Source organism: Perissodus microlepis, chromosome 19, assembly GCF_051167445.1.
Source record: "Perissodus microlepis isolate ML-2025 ecotype Zambia chromosome 19, ASM5116744v1, whole genome shotgun sequence".
In the NCBI taxonomy this organism is placed as follows: Eukaryota; Metazoa; Chordata; class Actinopteri; order Cichliformes; family Cichlidae; genus Perissodus; species Perissodus microlepis.
The window spans coordinates 17,368,440-17,391,733 of record NC_140479.1 but is presented as its reverse complement, the minus strand read 5'-3'; the positions used below and the strand labels follow the sequence as shown (position 1 = coordinate 17,391,733).

The window sequence follows — 23,294 nt, the reverse complement described above, 5'->3', positions numbered from 1 at the left end:
TAAAACAGGAAGTACGATAACCAGAGAGAAACAGACATGGAAACAAGACTGACTGGGGAGACAGAAAGAGAACACCGAACAAAAATGAAGACAAGGCCAAGACTAGAAACTACAAATAGTACACAAACCAGAAAAACAACTAAAAGCAAAACCAGGTTTATACACTAAATCTTAGAATATTAAATAAAGGAGAATCCAGAGAGTCCAAATACAAAAACACTGGATTACAGACTCAGTACCGTGTTTATTTGTTTATTTTAAACTCCCAGCATCTTCTTCACCATGTATCCTGGCATGTTGTACAGGAAAAGAGCCATGATGGCAAGCAGCAGGAGAGCAGTGACAATCTTGATGGTCAGCCACCTGTACTGGTCACAAACCAGGCGTTTCACAGCTTTGAGAGGGATGAGGAACCAGAGGAGGGCAACATCTGGACGGCTGGTGGAGTACAGAGTTATAAACACTGCGTTAGAAAAATAACATCAAATAACCAAGAAACCAATTTTCTTTCCGAACATCTAGAGGTTGTCACCAATTGGCTTGTACTACATTAAAAATATAAATGAGAAAAAACCAACATATTTGAACCTCATACTCACTGATGACAAAACAACACTGCACTCTTTTTTGTTTTCTATTGAGCACTAAACAAAGAAGGAATTCATATAGAGATGACATAACCCTCTGATAAATGGATTGTCCAGATCTCAGTTTATTCACAAATTTAAAATATGATACACAGATGCAAAGCAAAAAACTGAATTCAAACACAATATACTCACTTTTAAACCAGTACAACATATGAAGGTGACTAATGTTCAGTTATTTTAAAAACAAGCAATGAAAATACAGAAAACACTATTTCAACAAACAAGAAAAACTGCAACAACAACAAAAAAAAACCCTCTAATATGATTTGTACACATTAATACACAATATTAGACACACTCAAGTAATAAGTATTATCAGTAGTGTTACTGTGATAGTGCCTGTTTAACAATGCGGTGGTTAGTTTATGATATTGTAAAGCTGAAACCATTCACAACAGAATACAAGTTATCACTGAACACGCAGTCTTTGAAAAGGTAAAAACCTCAGCTGTTTCTCTTAAGCTCCCAGCATCTTCTTCACCATGTATCCTGGCATGTTGTATATGAAAAGAGCAAAGATGGCCAGCAGGAGAAGAGCAGTGACAATCTTGATGGTAAGCCACCTGTACTGGTCACAAATCAGGTGTTTCGCAGCTTTGAAGGGGATGAGGAACCAGAGGAGGGCAACATCTGGACGGCTGGTGGAGTACAGAGATGTAAAAAGACATTAAAGAAGCCAAAGCCATTTTGGCCCACAGATAAGCAAAATAATCGATTACTTGCATGATGGAAATACCCACATGATATAACAAGCAAATGTTACTGGTTACCTGTTTAACACCATAACTGATTCCATAGGAATTAAGAGTTAAGTAGCAGCCAGGTGATGCTAGTCAAAATGCACTTGGCTAATTGATCATCAGCAAATGTGAGCACCTCTATAAAAGCATTATTTTGGTAGTTTGCTGGTCTGGAGCATTCAGGTGTTTGTTAACGAACTCTCTTTTACAGGAACCAGACTCAGGGAGGAGGGGACATCTGCAATTCACACTCCAATGAATGAATCAGGAGTAACTTGGGCTTCAGTATCACCAGTATATACTGGCATACAGATTCAACCAGGGAATAAACCACCAACCTTCCACTTAGTCAACATCTTGCTCTACCTCCTGAGCCACCAATAGAAACACTAGAAAATAATTCTTCTACCTTTTCAACATATTGTATTTAGCAGCCTTTTTCTTTCCACTTTTACCATAGTAAAATATACTTAAGCAACTGCTAAAGGTATTAGGTGTGGGTTTTATTTCAGAAATGAGCTTCTGCTTTTCTGAAGTGACTGCTGACCTCTCTGTTTTATTTTTTCAGGTGCATTATATGTTTAGTACTTATCCATGGATCCACTCATCCATTTTCCTTTGCTTGTCCAGTTTAAGGTTGCGAGTGTTGCTGAAACCAATCTCAGCTGCCACGCTCTGAACAGGCTGCCAATCCATCACAAGGCTTAGTTCTTATATCTCAGAAGAAATGAACTAGGTTTCATCTGTTGAGGTGGTGCTCTTGATTATTGTTCTTCCAGTGACTATACTTCTTTTTTCTTTTCCATTATAAAGCATTTGTATTAAAACTCTACTTTAGGAATAAATTTCTATAATGAAAGAAATCTCTGTCCATGTGTGTGTTTGTGTGTGTTTTTCTTTGTCCACAAACACATCATCAGGAGCCGAGCAACCAAATTTGTTACATTTGTACATGCCCCTGCAGATTTTTATCTACACCAGATATTACTGTATGATGCATCACATTGCCTGTTAACCTAGCAATGAGCTAAAATTACATGTATTAAGCCTGCAACTCCAATGTATCCTTTTATTTTCATGACAATAACATCTCATTCAAATCCATAAAAATTGCATTTTACATGCTTAGCAACCACCTGGCAACCTAGGCTAAAATCACCAATTTTGGGCATATGAATAACGTCTAACATCCCGATTTTTCTTTTCATTTTTTTTTTACTTTTTTCACTATTATTAAGGATATTGATTTATGAACAGCATGAACAGGCCAAACAATACTGTAGCGTGCGTGTGTGAAAGTTAATTTGGCAGATTTCTTAAAGAACATGGTTTTCTGAATCCTTTTCTTAGTGCATGTTGTTTTCTTGGTATAACTTTGTACATTTTAATGTATTGCTTCATTGCTTTTATTTAGTTTAAAAGTGCTGGCTCAATAGAAAAAGTGCACAGGAAGTTTGGAGGAGAGGGTGAGTCAGAAGTTCTAAGATTAGTCTGCTGGAACCATGTGCAGAACATCTTAAGCTCCCAGCATTTTCTTCACCATGTAACCGGGCATGCTGTAGAGAAAAAGAGTGAGCACAGCCAGCAGCAGGAGAGCAGTGACAATCCTGATGACCAGCCACTTGTACTGTGTGCAGACCAATTGTTAAATGGTCTCATTAGTGAGTGAGGAACCACAGAAGGCTGGTGTCAGGATGGCTAGAAGGACAGAAATGTGCACATTCAGTATTACAGATTTTAAGGACTTTGGAGCATTTTACTGTTTTTCTACTACAAACTAAATTAATGCTTTGAAAGTTAGTGGACTCCCTGAAACAACAATAAAGCAGAAAGCAGGATGGGGAAAAATAATTCTAGTTAGAAATAAGGATAAGAAACAGCAACTTACCATGTAAAGAAAGAAGATCCTAGGTCTAAGTCCAGCGTTTGACTGAAGCAAATTCCTTCAACTGTCTTTCCTCAGTTCATGAAATTTCTTAATGCTTTTTATGCAAGTTTAATATTGTTTTTTATGTTTTTTTTAATGACTGTGTAACAAGTGTTTTTTTGTTTGTTTGTTTGTTTGTTTTACAATAATTGATTTAACAATTCAATTTACCACTATATCTATTATGTTCTCTGTTTTTCTTTTTTTCCGCTTACCTGTTGAATGATGTTTGTTCGGACTGTCAACCTTTAAACCTGCATGTATCTGTGCATGTACAGGTATGTGTACACGGACACAACATTTAGTATGTGACTGCTTCTGTTTATAGGAGGGGTTTATGTAGAAGCCAAAAGAATATACTGGACCATGCCGCTGAAAAAATTAGATCAAAAGAATGGATGATAGGAAAACATCCTTCATACTTGGGTTTCTCCAGTGGTTCTGGTTCATTTCGTCCTTCACCAACTGGACTTTTCTCTGCCTCCTCTCCTGTCAGAAGGTGCAGCTCTGCTTCCACTTTTCCCTGTAAAGAAAAAAAACAGTATGAGTGATGTGGATTCACGCTATTACCTAAAGCAAAGATGTCAAACTCATTTTATAACGTGGGTGAGACCAGTGAACTCTGCATACAAAGGTTTAACTACACATTTAATCCTGGAGATATGTTATGAAACAGTGTGCTTTACTGCTTGCGTTAGCATTACAAAAATGAGTCATTCCCTATTTAGAACCATAATTTCAGGTGGTGCTTTGGTGTGACTGACCGTAAGCTCAAACTCATCATCTTCATTCCTGGCCACAAAGGGCCACCAGCCTTTGATCCTCTTCTGTTTGAAGATGGAGACCATGGGCATCTCTCCTTCATTTGTCACCATTTCAATGGTACACTGCTTGGGAGTCTTGGCGCCACGTGGGAAACGGTTCAAGTCCAGCTCAATTGCACCTATGAAGACATTTTTTCTACAGTAAATGTCGAATAAGTACGAAGGTTAAGCCATCTTAATGTCATTACGCCTAAATTTACAATGTTGCCTGCTGTGTTAGTGGTGTTTCAAACAAGCTCTTATGAGTAGCGATGTTTTTTAGCTTAATGATTTTTGACAATACCCAGGAAATCATCTGCTGAGAAATGGTCGGCATCCCACACTTGCAGGTTAAGACGAGCAGGGATCTTGTACTCAGTCTCATCCCAAGCAAACATGGACTCTTTTTTTGAGATGACGATCTTTTCCTCTGCCATGAGGTAATCAAACGGGTAGATGAAGCGCCAGTTGAAATTCCCCTCCCCAGTGATGGAGTGATAATGGACATCAGTGTCCTGTTTGTCCTCCTGCTGCCCTTTTAACCAACTGTGAGAAAAGGGGGAGGGTTTGTAAATGTTTCCGTATCGGGAATCTGATTTGACTGATTTCTGCTCATAAACAAGTAAACAAAAAACAAAAGATACATTATTACCCTCGCACAAATATATCACTAGATTTCTCGCCAGTGAAGATGTCATCATCCTCCAGAACGACTTCATCTGTGTTCCAAATTATGACCCTCAGTTCAAACCTGTACAAACACAAAAACACTAATCAATGACCAATAGTGATTGGTAAAAACCTCAAATTAAACTGCATAATTTATTCAAATACATTAAGATGGTTTTGAACTTTATAATGTGTGTGTTAAAGCTGCAAGATGACTGTTGAAACCATACTTCTTTGGTTTCCTTGGTGAAATGTCAAGTGCAGGACCAGGTGCTGTCATATCTTTAGGGAACATATCCACCCACATCTCAATTCTTCCCTAAAAAAAAAATATACAGGACACGATTTTTTTTTCAATATGCAAATAATCTGTAGAAGATAATTCCAACATACAAGCCTTTTTCATCAAAAGTTATTATATTTAAATAAGTTTACACACTTGCTCAATTCCTGGTTTATCAGGGTGGAGCAGTGGTCTGGTCTCCACGTGTTCTGGGACGAGCTTGCAGCCAGCTCGTGGAATTTCTTCCCAGTGGTTCAGCACAGTAAGGGCAAGGTGTTCATCTGTCTGCTTCTTCAGACCTGACAAACATCATCACAAAAGTTTGTGTATTTTTTAAAGTGAATACTATCAAATGAAATTAAGCTTTACCTTTAAACTGTTTAAGCATTTATCAGACTTGATGCGTGCTCAATCATCAAGTAAATGCCAAAAAGTTGATGAACAGAATCAACTTTTTTGGCATTTATCAGACCAGTTTGTCAGTAGTACCAGCATGAAAACAAGCACACAACAAGTATTGGAGAGAGTATGTCCCACTACAGCAATATTGCCTTTCTTTAGTAAGTTACTGAGAAAATGAAGTGGGAGAAACAGAAGGTCATTGAATACCATTTTCATCCTCTATCTCTGTTGGTGCCATGAAGACACGATTCTCCACCTTCACTCTTCCCGCAGGACCATAGTGAGGCCCGTCCAGTTTGCCATCCTTACACAGCTTAGCCAGGATGTGGGTGGGTTTCATCGGGTCACGCCACACATTGTAACCGTGGCTACAAAAAAGGGTTAAAAAAAACAACATTTTAAAAACTAGAATCAAATGAAAGTAAATGGTGACATTTTAAAACTGTAAAACAGCTTCACACACACACACACACACACACACACACACACACACACACACACACACACACACACAAACAGATATGTTGGGTTTAATATTAAAGGAAGACTAACACAAATCAAATTCATCTAGACCAGGGACGTCAAACTCATTTTACATCATGGGCCACAGCCCACTTTTATGTTAATTAATTGTTTAACTGTGACTTAACTACTTTGGTAAAGTACAACTGGCCATGTGGATGTCTTTATCAGCAGAAAAAGCTGTAAAACGTATGAAAGTAAAAGTACGAAATGTATGCCTCCTTCACATTTTACAAACCCATCCAGTGGCCCAGATTAGGAGCCTTTGCCAGGCCAATTCTGGGCCCCGAGCCTTGGCTTGTGACACCCCTGATCCAGACTGATTTGATGTAAGTTGCCCAGTTCTGGAGATGAACTTAATTGCCTTGTTACCCAGTTGGGCTTCTCGAGAAATCATGATGTCTTTACTCCAAACTTTATCATAAGCAGTTTTAAGTACAACAGGAACTAGGTTTTTCTTGACATCTATGGAGACAGACTAGCAACAGGTTAACTATTAATGGTGGCTGTGAGCTATAATGTTAGCTAGCTGAACGCTTTCATTTGATTGAATTTATAGTAAAGTTTGTGTTGAAGAGCAGTGCATCTATTGAAAATGAACAAATTAAAGTACTGTTTTTTTTTGTTTTTGCTTTCATGTTGGCTAATGCTACTTGAGTCAAACAGATTGTGTGATCCTTACATTGCGTAGGCGCGTGTGATACCACACGTGGCTCTGTGTTTGCTGTAGAAACGGTTCTCGAGGTCAATTTTGGTTTCTCCAATGAGATCATCAGTTCCCACCAAGTCCCAGTCATAAATTGACACAGTTAATGTGGAATCCATTGGGAATGTGGCCTCCACATCAAAAGATCTAATAAGAGACAGATTTTCTTTTTAAGGTTTTAATTAAAATTCAATATATTCACAAAAAATAAAAACTTGTAAGATCGTATAGATAAGGCCACGATGCTCTGAAATTACTTACTTGCCAAACAGTGGGTTCAGCTGTTTTGAGATGTAGTTCTCTTTGTCTTTTATCTCTGTTTTTCCCAGTTTTATTGCAATGTAGGGGTCTGCTTTACCGTTTATGTCTGCTGGATGCAGATCAGTTGCCTACGAAAAAAATTGGATACATTTGAGTATGATAATAATAAGTAAGTCTAGCATTCTCGGCTATGACCGGTAACCAGCCAGTCAGCCTTAAACATTTCCAAATGTGTGTGGGTATTTGAAAGAAACTGTCAAAGGCAAAGTGGCTAAAGCTAACGTATGCAGAGCTCAGAACCATCCACAAGCTAGCACCCTTGGTATGAACCTGACTATGAGCACTCAAAGGAGCTAAAGGACCTCTTCCCAGGATATTGAAATAAATATTCACAGCAGAGCACATAGCTTACCCTGATGACATAGATCCGAACAAGGACGTTAATGGGATCATTGCTAGGAATGTTATTAAACATTCCCATGTTGGAATCAAAGTTCATGTCTCTTGGCATATCATCCGACACTTTGTACATGCACAGCGAACCCTGAATTGACACAGCGATACAAATGAAAGGGCATTCAGAGGAAAATATGAAAGAATTATTTAAAGAGCTTTGACTTTCATTATCAATGAAAAAGAAGAGACAATTTCTTACTTTGAATTTTCCAACAATCCTATCTTCATCTGTCACATTCTGATCATCATCATCACCGGCTTTTCCTCTGTACAGGTTAAAACTGTGCAGCCAGTCCTCAAAGTTACCAAAGTCGCTTTCCAGTTCCTTAGGATACACCTGAACACAGATAAGTGTATATATAAACACATAAATTAGGTTTGGAATGACTTGTTTTCTAAGACCGTGTCTGTATGTCGCAGTCACAGCTGTATACCTTCAGCTCATCCAGCTTTGGCTTTTTCTTCTCATAAGGGTCGACTGCCGGTTTCTTCTTATCTTTCTTTCCTTTTCCCTTCTTTGTGCCTTTCACAGGAGAGTCATCAGGTTTGATATCTGAGTACAGGTTAGTGGTGAGGACACAGGGACAGGGAGAAGGAGCAGAGCGCTCGAGACATGAATTCCACATGAAAGTTGCCATTACGGTACAAAGCAAGCATGCCATTGAACTCCTGAAGTATAGAGTTCAGTGAGAATGCTTGGTATTGTGACGGGATCCTCCAGGTAAGCTGTAGGTATTAGCTGATTCTTTATTGTGTGCCATGCTCCATCATCTTTGTGTTTTTAGTCACTGTCTTGTTATTGACAACTTTCATGGCTAGCATATGACAAATATGCATGTATGGGAGAAGAAAACAAGCAATTGTCCTACGAATGGAAATTTGGATTCATGTCAGCATCTACATGGAGGCATTCTTGGGCTATGAAGGCTATGAGGTTCACTACTGCACTGTAGAACAAAACAACAGAGTTAGTGAGCTAATAAAGGATGAATTTTAAACTTAGGCACACGTGTCAAACTATGAACATCACAGATTTTTATTAAAGCACATAAAAACAATATTCAGCAAACACAAAAACATATGGAGATGCAATTAGTGGATTTTAAAACTGATGACAAAAAGAAGAAATTTAAGGTTTCTTTTTTTTTTTTTTTACCTCCACCATCTGCAATGTCCATGTCATCTTTGTCCTCTGAGTCTGAGAGAGCTGCCTCTTGAGCCTTGAGTGACTGAAAGAGTAAAGCTCTATTTTTTAACTGTCTAGACCAAACATAACCTCCAACGTATCAGCTACAGTATCAAGGTTAAGATCCATTAAGTCTAAATAAAATCTTGAAGAAAAATTCAATCTACTGCACTGTGCAAAAGTCTTTAGCTGCCCTTTATTTTGAAAGGAAATTTGAAAATAGTTGCAATGATTTACTGAAACATGAAAACAAATACAGAAATGTTGTATATAAAGAAAGAACTGTTTGTAAAGATTGAATGAGCTTGAAAGTTAATATTTGGTACGATCACCTTTATTCTTCAACACAGCCAAAGCTCTCTTAGGCAAGATTTCTTGTTATTTCTTTAAATAATTTTCAGGAATAGTTCTCCTGGATTTATGAAGGACATTCAAAGCTCTTCTCTGGATGTTGACTGCCTTTTGTTCCATTCTTTGCAAAGATTATCCCACAATGCATCAGTAATGTTGAGGTCCGGGAAGGCCAGTCCATGACTGATAGTGTCTCAGTGTTCTACCTCTCTCCTGATCTCCTTGATCCATACTAACAATGATTTGAACCAAAAGCTTCAAATTAGAATTCATAACCCTATTAGACATATTATTACTGATTTTCAGCTCAGGTCTTGTGTTATTTGGCACACCGCAGCCTTTTCTCCCTGTTTCTCTTCCTTAAGAATGGCTTCTTGACAGCCATCCTTCCACTGAGAGCATTTCTGATGAGGCTTGAATGAGCAGTAGATAGATAGACCTAAGGAGATGCATCTCCCAGATTCTGTGTGATTTCTTGCTGGCCTTTTTTCCTACTTCTTAATGATATGACGATAGTTTTTAGGCCTGCTGCTTTTGATTTTGTCCTCCACTTTTACCAGTTTCTTTAATTTTTTAAAGGACACATTGCACATAATGGCTAATAACTCTTTGGGAAACGCCTTTTACGTTCAAAATACTTGTTCATCCCTCGTTCCACCCTAGGTCTTTTTATGTTTATATAGGTCATTGATACTAAATAAAGAAAAACCAGTTTCTCGGAAAAGGGTCACATAGAAGAACTGGACTCTAAATAAGTGAAAAAGCAGCCAATATCCAAAGAAAAACTCTGAAAGTCCCACAGAAATCCTGGAGCACTATTGCTCAAGAACACTTTAAAAAAAATTTAAAAGACAGTCAGTAAGCAAAACATAAAGAAATGAGACACAACTCAAAACCTTCGTGTAGTACTGCATCATCATACTTTGCAACATTGTTAACATTATATAATCAGTCAAAAGAAGGCTTGTTACCTCTGTCAAAGTTTCAATGGAAGCGAAATATTTGGACCACCAGTCCAGCATGCTCTCATCAAGTTCCTCCTCCTCCATCTCATCACCCTTCTTCCTCTTCTTTTTCTTCCCTTTGCCATCCTTGTCATCATCCTTTGTATAAAAGTAACACAGATCTCTTGATTAAGGCTTTGAGACATCTTGATTCACCGTGAAATAAAATAATGCAGTTTGATTTATAAATCAAGCAAGCACAGATCTCTACTTACCTCAACTTTGACCACAGCATCAGAGCCCTACAAAGGAACACCAGATTGTGTTTACTTTGTATTTTTTATCTCTATAATTTTCAAATTTTCAAAAGTTACACTTACACAGTCAAGTTTGACAACAGTTTCCACTTTCTTAAAAGAAGGCTCAGAATCCATGCTGACAACAATAATTTCCTCTGAAAGAAAAAAAAAATCATCATCACAAACTGTCAGACAATACTGTGTGGCGCAAACATATATTCTACTTTTCTGTTATATGATACCTGTAGTGGACCAGTTGTTGGCTTGCTTGTCAGCTCCCCTGTAGATGAACTTCCGCAGAGTGGTGACAGCATGAGAGCCAACCAAAGTGTAGCGGCCAAAAGCTCTACAGTCCACTACTCGGATGTTCAGCGGCGGGTGAAGCAACTCATTTTCAGGCAAGTCCTGACACAGAAAATCCAGAGTGAGTTCTTGCAGAGCAGGTGTGGTGGCTGACATGAGTCAACCCAAGCTTCAGTTCTATGTTTGAACGTATATGCATTGACGGAAAAATATATAAACAGTGCCAGTACGGTACCACTTCAAACCACTTGACAAGAGTGCTGAAGTTGGGGTTTTTCCTGTAGTTGGAGATGAGGGCAGACTGAACTCCCTTTCCAGCACATTCAATGTCCACACGAGGCCGGTCCACCTGGGCGAGATTCACCCTCTTCAGGTCCCTCAAGCCCCAGAACAAAACCTAACGAAAAGAAAGGTTAGGTGACATTACAGATGTTTTACTTTCTTTCAGTGAATGTCCGTCAGTTAACAGATGACGTCAAAGCTATTCTGAAGTCTTTACTTCAATCCTGTACTTGCTGAGCACTGGTCTGATCCCCAGTGGTACTGGGAGGATTGGGCCACGGTCTATATCTGTAGGACCATCTATGGGAGGTAGGTCAGCTTTTCCATTGGGGCCAATCTAAAGGACGATATAAAGAACTATGAAGCAAATGAAGTGATGGAAGCATAAGCTCACGGGTTGATGTTGTCTGTACTTTGGAAAGCTAACCTGCAGCAGTTCAAAGGCTGCCAGCATTTCTCCAGCAGTGCAGTTTCCACGGTAGATCTGATAGTACTCCAGTTGGGGAGGAAAACGTGGGGGACCGTAGTGCTCATCAGCCATTTTGACCACAGGCTTAGCAAAGGTTCTGCCCATGAAGTCAGCTTTACCCTGAAAGCAAAGGACCAGACGCAGTGAAAAATCTGATTATTTTAAAAAATGCTCTTCTTGGCTTACCGTATTAGTGTTTATATTACAATGAGTGCATTTAAAAAAGCAATTGGAGAGCTGATTGTGAAGTAAGTAGTCCTATTAGCAGGAAGAAACATGGCTCAAGGTGCACATGTTTCACACTAGATAAAAAGGACTGAAGATAAAAGACAAAGTAAACAATGAAAGATCCCTAAAATAACCAGTGAACTGCAAAACAGATATGCATTTATGCACATTCAGAAAATGAGTGAATATCTAATTATTTTTTCTAAAAAAAAAAAAAAAAAAAAAGAACAAAAGCAACTTAATCTTTCTTGCAGTTAGTGGTTATAAAAAAGTCAAAAATCCTGTTGGTCACATACAAAAGCACAAGTTTTACTTAAAGGAATGCAACAGGGATAAGTTAATCACGAGGGTCCATCAGGTCCTTATGGACATATCTTATTCCTCTTGCATGCCTTTCAAAGGAATCTACTCTGCACACATGACAGTGCTGCTACAGTACATCAAGCCAATCCACACTCTACTTATCCAAAGGGTCATCCAAAACAATGGTGTTTTTGTCAGGAGATAATATAAAATAGTCAGTCAGCAAACAAATTCCTTCAGATATAATTCATGTCAGGTTGCTATGGAGACAAAGACAAACTCAATGAAATCAACCCAACCATTTATGCAAAAAAAATGTAATCATAAAAATAAAAATATTGCGGGTATACCGCATGCTACTTTTAGTCTCTCGTGACTCGGTTAGTCATACATTTCAACATATAAAGATGAAGGATCATGGTAAGACTGCTGTCGAGGTTTTGCCCACATTATTATAAACAGAGAGGCCTCTGTATATCAAAATAACCCTTACCACTGTGTCTTGATCATAGAGCTCAATGACAATAATAGGAGGGTCATCTCTCAGTTCGCTGGCCTCCCCAAACAACTCCACATTCTCAAAAACCAGCAGCTGGTCCCACGTGGGGCAGAGGGTCTCAGCCAGCACCTGCAAGAAGACAAAACGTTTAAAGTGATCGAGAACAGGTTCTCAAGTACATAAAATTTCGTGCTAACAGGTGAGCTCATTAAAAAAAACAACTTTTGAGCTTGCCCACCTCAGTGACTTGGCTTTGCGATGAGAAGAAAACTCTTGCAAATGGATCGGACAGACCTGTGCTATCAGCGGCGAACAGGCTGCGAGCCTGGTACATGTGGACCCGCAGCTGGAAGATTTGTTTCACTACAAAGAAGTAAAATCTCATAAGTGACTATAGAAGTATATAACAGTATATGTAATTCTTGCCTACGTTAGATTTAGAGATATACTTTTTCTTTTTTTGCCATGCACTCCATATAAAAGACAGGTTGCAGCTTCCAGGTGTAAAAAGTGAAGCCAAGTAGCAAATCCCTCTAATGACCAGCAGGAGGTGCTGTTATGGTTTGGAAATTATGTGTGATTGTTCGTTACTATTAAGGTTCAGAAAGACAATAAAGGCCACCTTAAAGAAATGAAAACTTTGTGATTGACGAGTTTCTATTGAATGGGTGATTAATGTCAGTCAAATCCACCTCTCACTCATAAAGACCAGTTTTACACCGAGATACAAATCTCTCTAAGGCTTCATGACAAGACCTCACTATCCAGTGGGTGACAGCATAGTGACTATGACAATCTAAACAGAGTCTATTTTGTGAGCATAGCATGTCCACCCACCTGCAGCCAATCAGAAGAAAGCTGGCTTAAAGCGAGGAAGGCCATAAAAAGACTAAATATAACTATATGGTAAAGGATAATTTTGAACTGAGATTCTCACAAAGCTAATCTAGTAAAGTTGAAGAATAAATTTACACAGCTGTGAATGGGCATAATTTGTCCCTTTAGCCACAGTGTGAATGGTAGATATCTGTTATGAGAAAAGCTGGTTTAAGAAGTGGGTGAGCTGCAAAATGGCCTTACTCATGTAGGTGAGGCTGATGGGTGGTGAGGCTGGCAAGCCGGGTCCTCTTGACAACTTATTTTCCTCAAATCCATTAGGTAAGCCACTCAGGTAGTCTTTGCGCTGCCTGCTCAGACCCAGCCACAGATAAATCTCTATCTTGGATTGCACTGTCCACCCAGCTGGTCCAAAGCCCTTTTTACCAGGAATCTTTATAAGAGGAAAATACAAAACACTTCAGCTGCTGAAGAACACAGAATACAGATAAGGAAAAGTTTCATTATAGACTGGGAGTTTGTATCAGAATAGATTAGGTACTCGCCCTGAGAAAGATTGTTTTGACTTTCCCACAGTCTTTTCCCTTCTCCTCGTATATGCTGGAATAAAGGATGTCCTTAGAGGGGACACGTGCATAAGCAATACGCTTTCCATTGCTTATCATCCATATGAAAACATCTGGAACGCTGTGTTGAGGCTGCAATAAGAATGAGTCCTCATTTAAACATGTTACTGAATAACCACTATAGAAAATACAAATGCACCAAAAAAGATTATTTGTAAATAAAGACATAGACATAGATCTCACTTCCTCAGCCAGAAAGCGCAGCTTCGACAGGAAGTTCTGAGCCAGCTTCAGCTTATCTCTCACTGTGCTTTTTTTCACCTGTGACCTCATGGTCTTAGCTTGCTGACCAATGGCCTCCTAAAATGAGGAAGAGGTTCAGCAGTTAGCACAGTACAAATATAATCAATAGGTGGAAACAATAAAGATTACTCTTTTGAGTTTACGTACCACTTCCGACAAGCACAGCTTCAGTCTCTCCTTGTCAAGTTTGGTTCTGCCCGACTGACTCTGGTCCTTGTTTGCCAATGAAAGAAACTGACTGAAAGAGTTAAGGTTTGGTGAGTGCAAATGTTTACAATCATTAAAAACACTTAATGTGCAGCTTAGGTTTGTAACTACGGACCTGCATCCTTGGCTGAGTTCCTCAAGAACACCTCTAAGCCTGCGCTCGGGATAGGCCTTCTCTGTTTTAATGATCTCTTGCACATCATTCAGTCCATCCTCCTATGAAAGCAACATAACAATAATGATTTAAATTATGTTGGCGTTGACTTAGACAAACTTAGCTTTAAGTTAATGCATGACTTGCCAGTTTATCAGCAATGTTGTCAATGATGTTGGCATTATACAGCCTCCTTCTCTGGTCTTGCCACCAGCTCTTGATGTAAATGCACGGCTTCCTCTCAAAATATGGCAGATGGAAATAGTTTCTGTGGATTAAAATTAGAGCGTATCTAATATGTTGTTTTTTAAAATACCTAAATCAATACTTCAAAACTTTTTTTACAATCTTTTAAATCAAAGCAAGAACTAAAAACTTTTGTATTGTATGTGATATTATTGCTCTGACCGGTCTGTGATGACAGGTTTCATGGGTGGGGTTGTTGCCACTGACTGCAGGTCTCCATCGTCGTCCATCTCCTCTTCACTGGAATTGTTGATCAGTTCAGTTTCCTCTTCATCTCCATTACCCTTCTTCCCCTTTGTTTTTGGTTTGACAACTCCATCGTTCTCATTTCCATAATAACCTGGCAACAACCATGATGTTAACAGTTAAACCATAAAAGATGTGGTACTTACTACATATCCAGCAATTATAGTATATATATGATTCTATATTTTTTTAAAAACTACAGCAACACAGCTATTATTCTAATATAGTAAAGGATAAAACAGTGTAAAGATATTTAATAAAGGTCATTAGGCATGCTAATTTCTCAAAAGAAAGTCTGCTAAACACTAACACTGACAACGAGGTGATGGAAAGTACCTATGGTGACCTCAAAGTGTATGGGCTTATCACCAATCTTTCTATCAACCATTGTGGCCTCCAGGAACGAACTAAAGAGGAAAAATTCCTCAACCTTTCCAGTGGCAGTCTGTGAAAACAAAAAATGGACAAGTATAATCATCTGTATATGAATAAAGACTTATATAAAGGTGGCATCATGGTAAAACAAAAAAAAAAGGTTAAAGCACTGTAATTCATTACATATTCATTACAATAATCAATTTATCCCATATCATGAGGCATACCACTGAGTTTAGCCACATTGATGCAAACAGCTATTAATAATACACCAGGTACTATTAATAATTCACAGTAATTGCAGGCACATAACCCATCAGTAGGAGAAACAGTTGGCTCCATCTGCATGACTGCCCATCCAGTCAGGCATTCACCTCTGAGATGTTGGGTATTCCCTCCATCTGCACGTCTGTGGAGCTGGTAATTTCAGGGGAGGAGGTGTCCAGAAGCTCCATGCCAAGGCTGATGAGCAGACGGGCTCTGAAGGACACGCCCTCTCCAAGTCCATCATTTAACTCCTGGTATTCGTCCATCAGGGTGTAGGTACGAGTGGAGCCATACATGTTCACCCAAGCAGGCCCAAGAGTCGGAAGGAAGCCTGAAAAATAACGAGAAAAGGGGATTTTAATCTAATAATTTGCAAGAGCAAAACTAACTGACATGTCAAAAGAAAATCTTCTGCAGTTAATTTGTGGAGAAGATATTTCTTCAAACATTTAAAGTTGCATCACCTTTGTCCCCATCGTTAGAAATCTTGCGCAGGTCTAAGAAGTGTGTTCCTATCGCAACATCATTCACTTTATCCGAATCTCGGAGCTGGATCTTTATACGTTTGCAGAGTGGTGGAAACATCTCAGTGAAAACAATTTGCTCATTCCAGATAGGCTCATAGCAGCTCTTCTGAACTGATGTTTTCCCCTGTAGCAATCACACATTGTAAACTTATGTTATGTCAGTGAGATTTAGATTTTGAGTTGGATGAGGAAAAAAAATGCTACATAGGGCAACGAACGCATGGCAGCTTTGTTAGCACTCACTTTCTGCCCAGCAAACTGTACTTGGACATAAGGATCAACCAGGTCCTTATTTTCTCCTATGAAGGCCTTTTTCACATTCGCCATGATGCTGGTGTTCATTCTGGGGAGCCCCTCAGCTCTGTAGATCTTCAAGTAATAACGAGCCCACTGCCTCTCTGCAGGCACCCCCTCAGGTAATAAGAGATTCCTGAAATAGAGAGTTAGTATATTTTCTGCACTAGTTTCAAATGTTAAAAAAAAGAATACATCTGTGTTTTATTTACCCATCTATGTCATCTTCTTCAGATTCATTTGCCTTGTGTGGAGTTTTTATAGTGTCCCCTTTAGCCACAACTGCAATATCACATTTAACATAGCCCTTACAGCCAGCTGTGATGTCATCAGGGTCAGACAAGAGAGCCCATTTGTGGTAAAACTGATGATCTACAAGTCAAGGAAGACATATTTATTAATGCATTTGTATCATTAATGTAGTGATATTTTTAAAAAGCTGATCTCGATTAATTCTTTACCAGGCTGGGAGTAGATTGTGCCTACATCCATTTTAAAACTTCCAACCAGGGTCCCACTACGCAGAAGATTTTTGGAGTGCACTACCTATAGTTTGGTTTAGGGAAGTAAACAACACAGCATTTAGTGCGCTTGTGAAAAGGAACTGCTATCAGTGACTTTTACGTTTAACTATAAGGAACGGGACGACTCACAGACACTTTCAGGATTTTGTCAAACATAACATCTGGAGGGACGTGGAAGTCGAACACAAAATACTGGAGATACAAAAAGAGTTTTAATGACAATGATGCACAGTTGCCCTTTTAATAAACTTTAATAAATAATTATACATGATGTAATGACAGACTCACTTCGTTGTAATATGGGCAGTTGGTTGATTCCTTCATTGAGGTGTACTTTTTATCTTCTCCGATCTCCACGCAAACCATTGGATCCATGTTCAAGCCCACCAGCTGTCTGGCTTCAATCACTGTCACACTGACCTGGAATTAAATAATCAAATGTTTGTCTGCTATTGTATAAGAAGCACTACATTAAATATAAAAACATAAATACACTCAATAACAACTTTCCCTTGCCTGATAGTCTACTGGTCTTCCAGAGCTGGGCTCCATCTTGATGTCTGGCTTTGACCTGCATCGCAATGTGAACGTGGTTAATGTAGAGTGAGACGGATGCAAATAAATTATCTTCATTGTCATTATACAATGTATAATTAAAATAGAAATAATAAATAATTAGAATTAATACAAATAGGTAAGTAACTAAAGATAAAAAATAAACACAGCGGCATTGTACACAACTTAGCTAGCGTAAAGTGTTTATAGTCAAGTGTGTAGTGAGGTGGAAACTTCAGTAGTGGAAGCAAATGCTAGGATAAACTGTTCCTCAGTCCACTCGTTCTCATTTTTATTGTTCTGAATGGTTTTGCAGGATGGCAGCAGTTTGAACAGAGATCCAGGGTGTGTACTGTCCTTGCTGTTCATGCACTACAGAACTCTTGCCTCTTATTAGACACATTGGTGGTGACAGCTGTGACTGAGGCCAGTGAGATGGTGTCAGGGTCCACGCCTCCTCCCATGAACATGCCCTGGCGATCCAGGTCCTCTGTCTCCAAAATTGCTGGCTCATCTGTAGATCAAATAAAAGACACAGAGTGAGGAAAACGTGTTATTTTAGTAGCAGCGTTAATTCCAAAAATGTAATTACAAGAGAAAACCCCGAAATACCTTCAGCCTCTCCCAGCAGAGACAAAAGAGAATACAGCAGGTAGCCTGACTGCTGTGAGAGTGGCAGTCCAGTATTTACTTCAGGAAATAAAACCAAAATACTACCCTTCCCAGATTGATACCAATGTCTTACACCATTAATAGTAGCGACATTATACTAGCTGTTTTCACCAAGAGGACACAGAGAGATGAAACCATAGAACATAATTTGAAACCCATCCTGCTGACCTGTTGATATGATACATCTACCAATTAGAAGCAACAGTGCAGGATTAGTTATCTAATATCCAAATAGCTATTAGGCTATTGAAATGTTAACAAGATTGGCATATAAAAGCTGATATTTTGTATTTTATATTCAGGATACTAATACATTTTGAGTGGTTGCTGGGTTTTGAGTTAGTGGGTCTGTGCTATTTTGACCTAATCATCCATGATGGCCAATACCTCCATTTCTGTCCTCCTTTTGTCCACGGTTCTTACTGCGCTTCATGGTTCACGACAATCATCGAGTGCTCTGTGAAAAAATAAAACAATAAAAATTTCATAACAATTTTGTACTTTTCTTTTTATCAATATGAGTGAACTAATGGTCTGTGCGTTTTTTGTTTTTTGTATATTTTCTGTGCATGTTCTGTTGCCAGAAACAGCAACCAAACCCATTCTTCAGTAACACACCTGCAAAACCACAGCAGAATAAACCATGGCACTTTACTATTGGCCTGTGCTGCAGATAGAGGCTAAATTATTAGGACTGTTTAAATGCTAAAACAAACAGCAAACAAAAAGCAAGTGTAAGGACAGAACACAGCACAGAAGGTATGTAAGAAGAAGGGTGTCACCATACTACCACACCCCGGATTACCCTTTAAAAGGGCCTTTTCAATTATTTAGATTGGCTGACCTTAATACATGAATTGGAGGGGATACATTTCACATGCATTGTGAAAAATAATACACTTAAAATAATTAATTTTGGAAGTGGCACACTGTGGGGCAGGTGCCAGGATAAAAGAAAACGTAAGGACAAAAACATGATTAACAGCTTGGACACTGGAAAATTCAATTTTTCCCTCATTTATCTGAGATTTAAAAAAATATAAGGAAAATTGGATTTCTGTGGTGTCAATTAACTAGCATGTGTCACCTTTTCTAGCTGTTTTGAATTTTGCTTTTTTATATTTTCAGTTTTCACTAATATCCAAAAACAAAGCAATATATTGCAACACTTTCTGTTGAATGTATAAAACAAGCATCAATGCTTCAAACTGCTCAAACCAATACCAACTTAAGCACTCTTATGAGATGCACACTTAGAAAGTTTAGAATAACTAAAAGAATGAATATTTTTGCAGCTCTGAAACATAATTTTTTTTTTTAACTCAACCGAATCTAATCTACCAAGCCACGAAAGGGTTCCTCATCAAAGAAACAGTCTTTCAAGTATATTGCAAAAACACTGAGGAAAAAACACTGAGGCCTTATTGCCAAAGTTATTTGCACAGTACAGCTGATCTTTCACTTAACTTGGTGTTGCTAAGGACTTCAAATAATCTGATCATACATACCATACAGAAGGAATGATTCCCCTGTGTCCTTCCTCTAAGCAGGCTGTTATTTTTTCCTCTTTTTTTCCCTCTGGAAATGGAAGAAACACTACGTAAACATTTTAGACATTTGCGCAGCACAAAGAATAAGGCTACAAAGTAAAGTTGCGCAGAAAAGAATTTGGTTTGTCTAAGTCTAAAGTTGGGCAGGAGTGATGTGATACACCAATGAATAGTGCATGAGTGTTGAACCCGAGACTGGTAACTATAACTAGGGACCGCTGAGAGACGTCACTGTCTGCCAATCCACACAGGCTCTGACTGCTACAAAGGATATATGTAAGCTTCTTTTATATATATATATATATATATCTAAAACATTTCAAATGAATGAGATAGTTCATGATCATTCTATTGTAGTGAATCTTCCTAACATAGCCTGCAAAGCTTCAATACCACTACTGGAAAGAATGTTTTAAGTACAATTTAGAAAGTATGTTGCACTAAATAATAATCAAGTTTGCTGCAATGTGAATATAAAGACAATTCTAAGATTTTCATAGTGTTACCATAAGTTAGGGTTGTATAAAAAAAATCTACTGGAAGTGCTTTAAACTGTGTGAACTTTGGGTAATCGGTATATTGCTGTGTAACAAGTGATAGGATTTCATGGAAGTAACCAAAATGTCAGCCCATCCTAGCCGAAAGAATGCTGCCTTTTAATCATTAATAAGGTGCTGCGCCCAATTTGGTCCTGGGGCACACATGCATTTTCTTTTATCATCATCGTGCAATTGCCAAATGATGTCAAACCATATTTGCAATGCCTTGCGTTTCAAATCCATTTAAGTTTGGGCGATTTCAAAGATGACCTGAATTTTGAGTCACTGTTGTTATTTCAATAGGGCTATTTACTTGAAAGATTAAGGAACCAGCATGTGTTTTTAACAGTGGGAGTAGAAGTATTTGCCAAAAGCCTTGATTGTGTTGCATTATTTTTGCCGAGCTGAGATATGCTTTAGCAACTTCTATTCAATGCAACTTCTCTTGCATGCTGAAGTACAACTCATCATCTCATCAATTACACATACAGCCAGTCTGTAAGCTATACGTCAAAGTCTAAAGTTCCTAGTATCCGATGAAACAAGTCCCTAAATTATTTAGATGGCCCAGTCAGTGTTGCATGTGGCAACCTCATTAAGAGCCAGTATCACTGTTCACAATAAAAGAAATAGATTTTCTTGCAGGAAATAACACAAACACAGTATCTTTGTTATCATATAGGGAAAAATGCCTGTGGATAACACTCTTAATTAAATGATGCAAAGACTATTTTAAGTGATGCATGTATGAAACTATTTTGGGTAAATGCATTTCAAACAAAACATTGTTTTTAACTTTGTGCAGTAGGCCTAGCTTCCTTGTTTTTACCTAGATCCGTAACAGATATATTCTTTTCCCACCTGCGCAGTGGGAAGTGTCAGCTCAGTGACACCAGCCTGTGGTGTCACTGGTGTCTGTTGAGGGATTCTGCTGTTAATTACATGATTCAATACCAGCTAAGAGGGGTTGAGGAGATGTCCTAGTTCCTCCAGGAGAGCTAACCGTGTCACCAATAGTGCAAAGTTACTGGTTGCCCCTGCTGTCTCATATACTAACCTCATTCGCTGATGGATGTTGTCATCAAATTCAACTTTAAGCACAGAAGATGACTCTAGGGACCAAACCAGTCTGCCATCGCTGGTGTTTCTGTTTTGACAAAGAACAAAAATTAACATGAATTAATAATTTCCCATAGTTTTTGTTTTGTTCTCTCTCTGTGCTCTTCTTTTTTTCTCTTCTCTTTCCTCTTACCTTCTAGCTTGTTAGAGCAGAGGGCTAATCCAGGTGCTGCTGGGTGTCTCTTCCTGTTATAAGGGAGTTCTTCCTTCCCACTGTCACAATTGCTTTCTCATAGGGGATCATCTGATTGTTGGGGATTTCTCGCTAATTTTGTAGGGTTTTGACCTTGCAATATTAAGCGCCTTGAGGCAACTGTTGTGAATTAGCACTATATGAATAAAATTGAATTGAAGTGGACTTCTGTATACAACATAAGAGTTTCAAAACACAATAACTGTGCAATAAAAGAAAGCATTATCTATATTATGGATGAATATTTAGGTAACACTTATGAATATGCATGAGAAAGTGACACCTTTGACAATGTCGTCTAGGATGAGTCACAGATGAGTCACAGAATGAATTGATACCAATCATGCAACCTTATCCCATGTAGGTCCAGTGTCCAAAGACCTCTTTTGGCTGTTGGTTCTAGATTGGTTATCAACATCTTATTCATGCTCCACTGACTCTGTGGGGACACCAGCTGACTGTGGTGTACTATATCGTTGGGGCACATTTCAGACTGTTTGGATGACGACTCTGGCAAGCTTGACCAGTGAAACACAGCCACAGGGCATTGTTGGTGGTGGTGTTGAGTTGGCATTGTGCTAACTAGTCAGCACGTAGGGCCTGGGTGTATTTGACCCTATATGACCTCAGAAACTAAAGAAATACTCAGAATCTGAGTGATTATTTTTAATGTCTGTGGATAGAAATATGTACTATATATAATAAAACACCCTATTATCATATAATGGGAAAACAAAAATCATGCGAGAGCGCTTGTGTTGTCAAATTGTGTGAGCACATCATGGACAGTGCTTGGAGAGTCTATACATTTTTGCATCTTACCATGTTTCTCTCTTTAATCCCCAAGAAAGGAATTGAAACACCACCTGGTGGCCGAAGAACTGTCACTGCAGTTGGCTGTACTGTGTTTGGCTCACTACACAGCTGAAAAAAAGAGGACCATACCTGGAAGGGAACTAAAGACAAGGAACAAATATCCTTTCACTACTCTTAACAGTTAGCTGATACCCAAAATACTGCTCACAGTGCAGAGGAGACCGAATTTAGAAGGACTGTTAAACATACCTGACTTTTTTTTTTTTTAAAGCCTTTGGAGTGAGAGTCAAAAGGCAAGGTTTTCTGATCCAAATCAAGATATGTTATACAAGATAACATATAATTTGGACTCATTTGTGTCTCTATAGTGAGCACAAAAGAAAGTTTATATGTTTAAGCTGCCAAAGGGGGACACATTCACCATAAAGTATGTAGGGCTTGAAAATAAAAATATATTATGAGAAGCTGTAAAGTTGTTTTCATTGCAGCTGTTAGTAGCAGTCTTTCCTTCGAGCTAAAAGAGTGGAGTTGCATGTAATTATGCACATAACACAACATTGCCAGCCTTGTTAGTGTTATTAGTAATTATTTCCTACAGATTTTCTATGGATTAGTTTACCCTAGTGAAAAACAGTTTCATTGTCTAGTTATTATTATTATCAATATTATTATTATTATTAGTAGTAGTAGTATTAACAGTTCAACTCAAACTGCACCAACACAGTTCTTTTCTGGTTCCTCATTGGATCATTCTAAGTTTACTCAGAGACAGTATAGACTTTATTTTAGCTAAATCTAATGCTAACAGTTGTATGTAAGATGCCTATAAAATGTTTTCTTTTCTCTCAAAACTAACTATTTATCAGTAGATATTTGCTAATAAAAAGCTAAAGTTTTTATACTTTTTAGAAAAAGTTCAGCTGATAGTTTTATTGTTTTGTAATAATACTTTAAAAAAAGTTACATATCAGCATATAAACTTTGCAAAAATAATCAAAGATTAAATGCATAAAAATGTACA

At 38.4% G+C, this 23,294-nt stretch overlaps 1 protein-coding gene across 1 annotated transcript; it reads right to left on the bottom strand.

Moving 5' to 3' along the window:
* Positions 1-939: 939 nt before the first annotated feature.
* On the bottom strand, positions 940-18,489 carry LOC146365781 (otoferlin-like). Its single transcript, XM_084914617.1, has 41 exons — positions 18,444-18,489; positions 17,772-17,898; positions 17,346-17,400; positions 17,118-17,249; positions 16,959-17,021; positions 16,767-16,851; positions 16,518-16,677; positions 16,255-16,441; positions 15,949-16,135; positions 15,592-15,815; positions 15,179-15,287; positions 14,759-14,936; positions 14,498-14,618; positions 14,312-14,412; positions 14,137-14,227; positions 13,930-14,046; positions 13,666-13,818; positions 13,364-13,553; positions 12,522-12,646; positions 12,278-12,412; positions 11,212-11,373; positions 11,002-11,121; positions 10,738-10,899; positions 10,442-10,604; positions 10,281-10,354; positions 10,176-10,202; positions 9,928-10,059; positions 8,576-8,648; positions 7,854-7,972; positions 7,619-7,756; positions 7,376-7,507; positions 6,964-7,091; positions 6,679-6,849; positions 5,682-5,842; positions 5,229-5,371; positions 5,020-5,108; positions 4,773-4,871; positions 4,425-4,666; positions 4,082-4,260; positions 3,740-3,840; positions 940-1,288 (listed from the first exon to the last, which is right to left on the bottom strand). The coding sequence occupies exons 1-41, from the start codon at positions 18,487-18,489 to the stop codon at positions 1,108-1,110; spliced, it is 5,382 nt and encodes a 1,793-aa protein (XP_084770743.1). The 3' UTR covers positions 940-1,107.
* Positions 18,490-23,294: the final 4,805 nt, after the last annotated feature.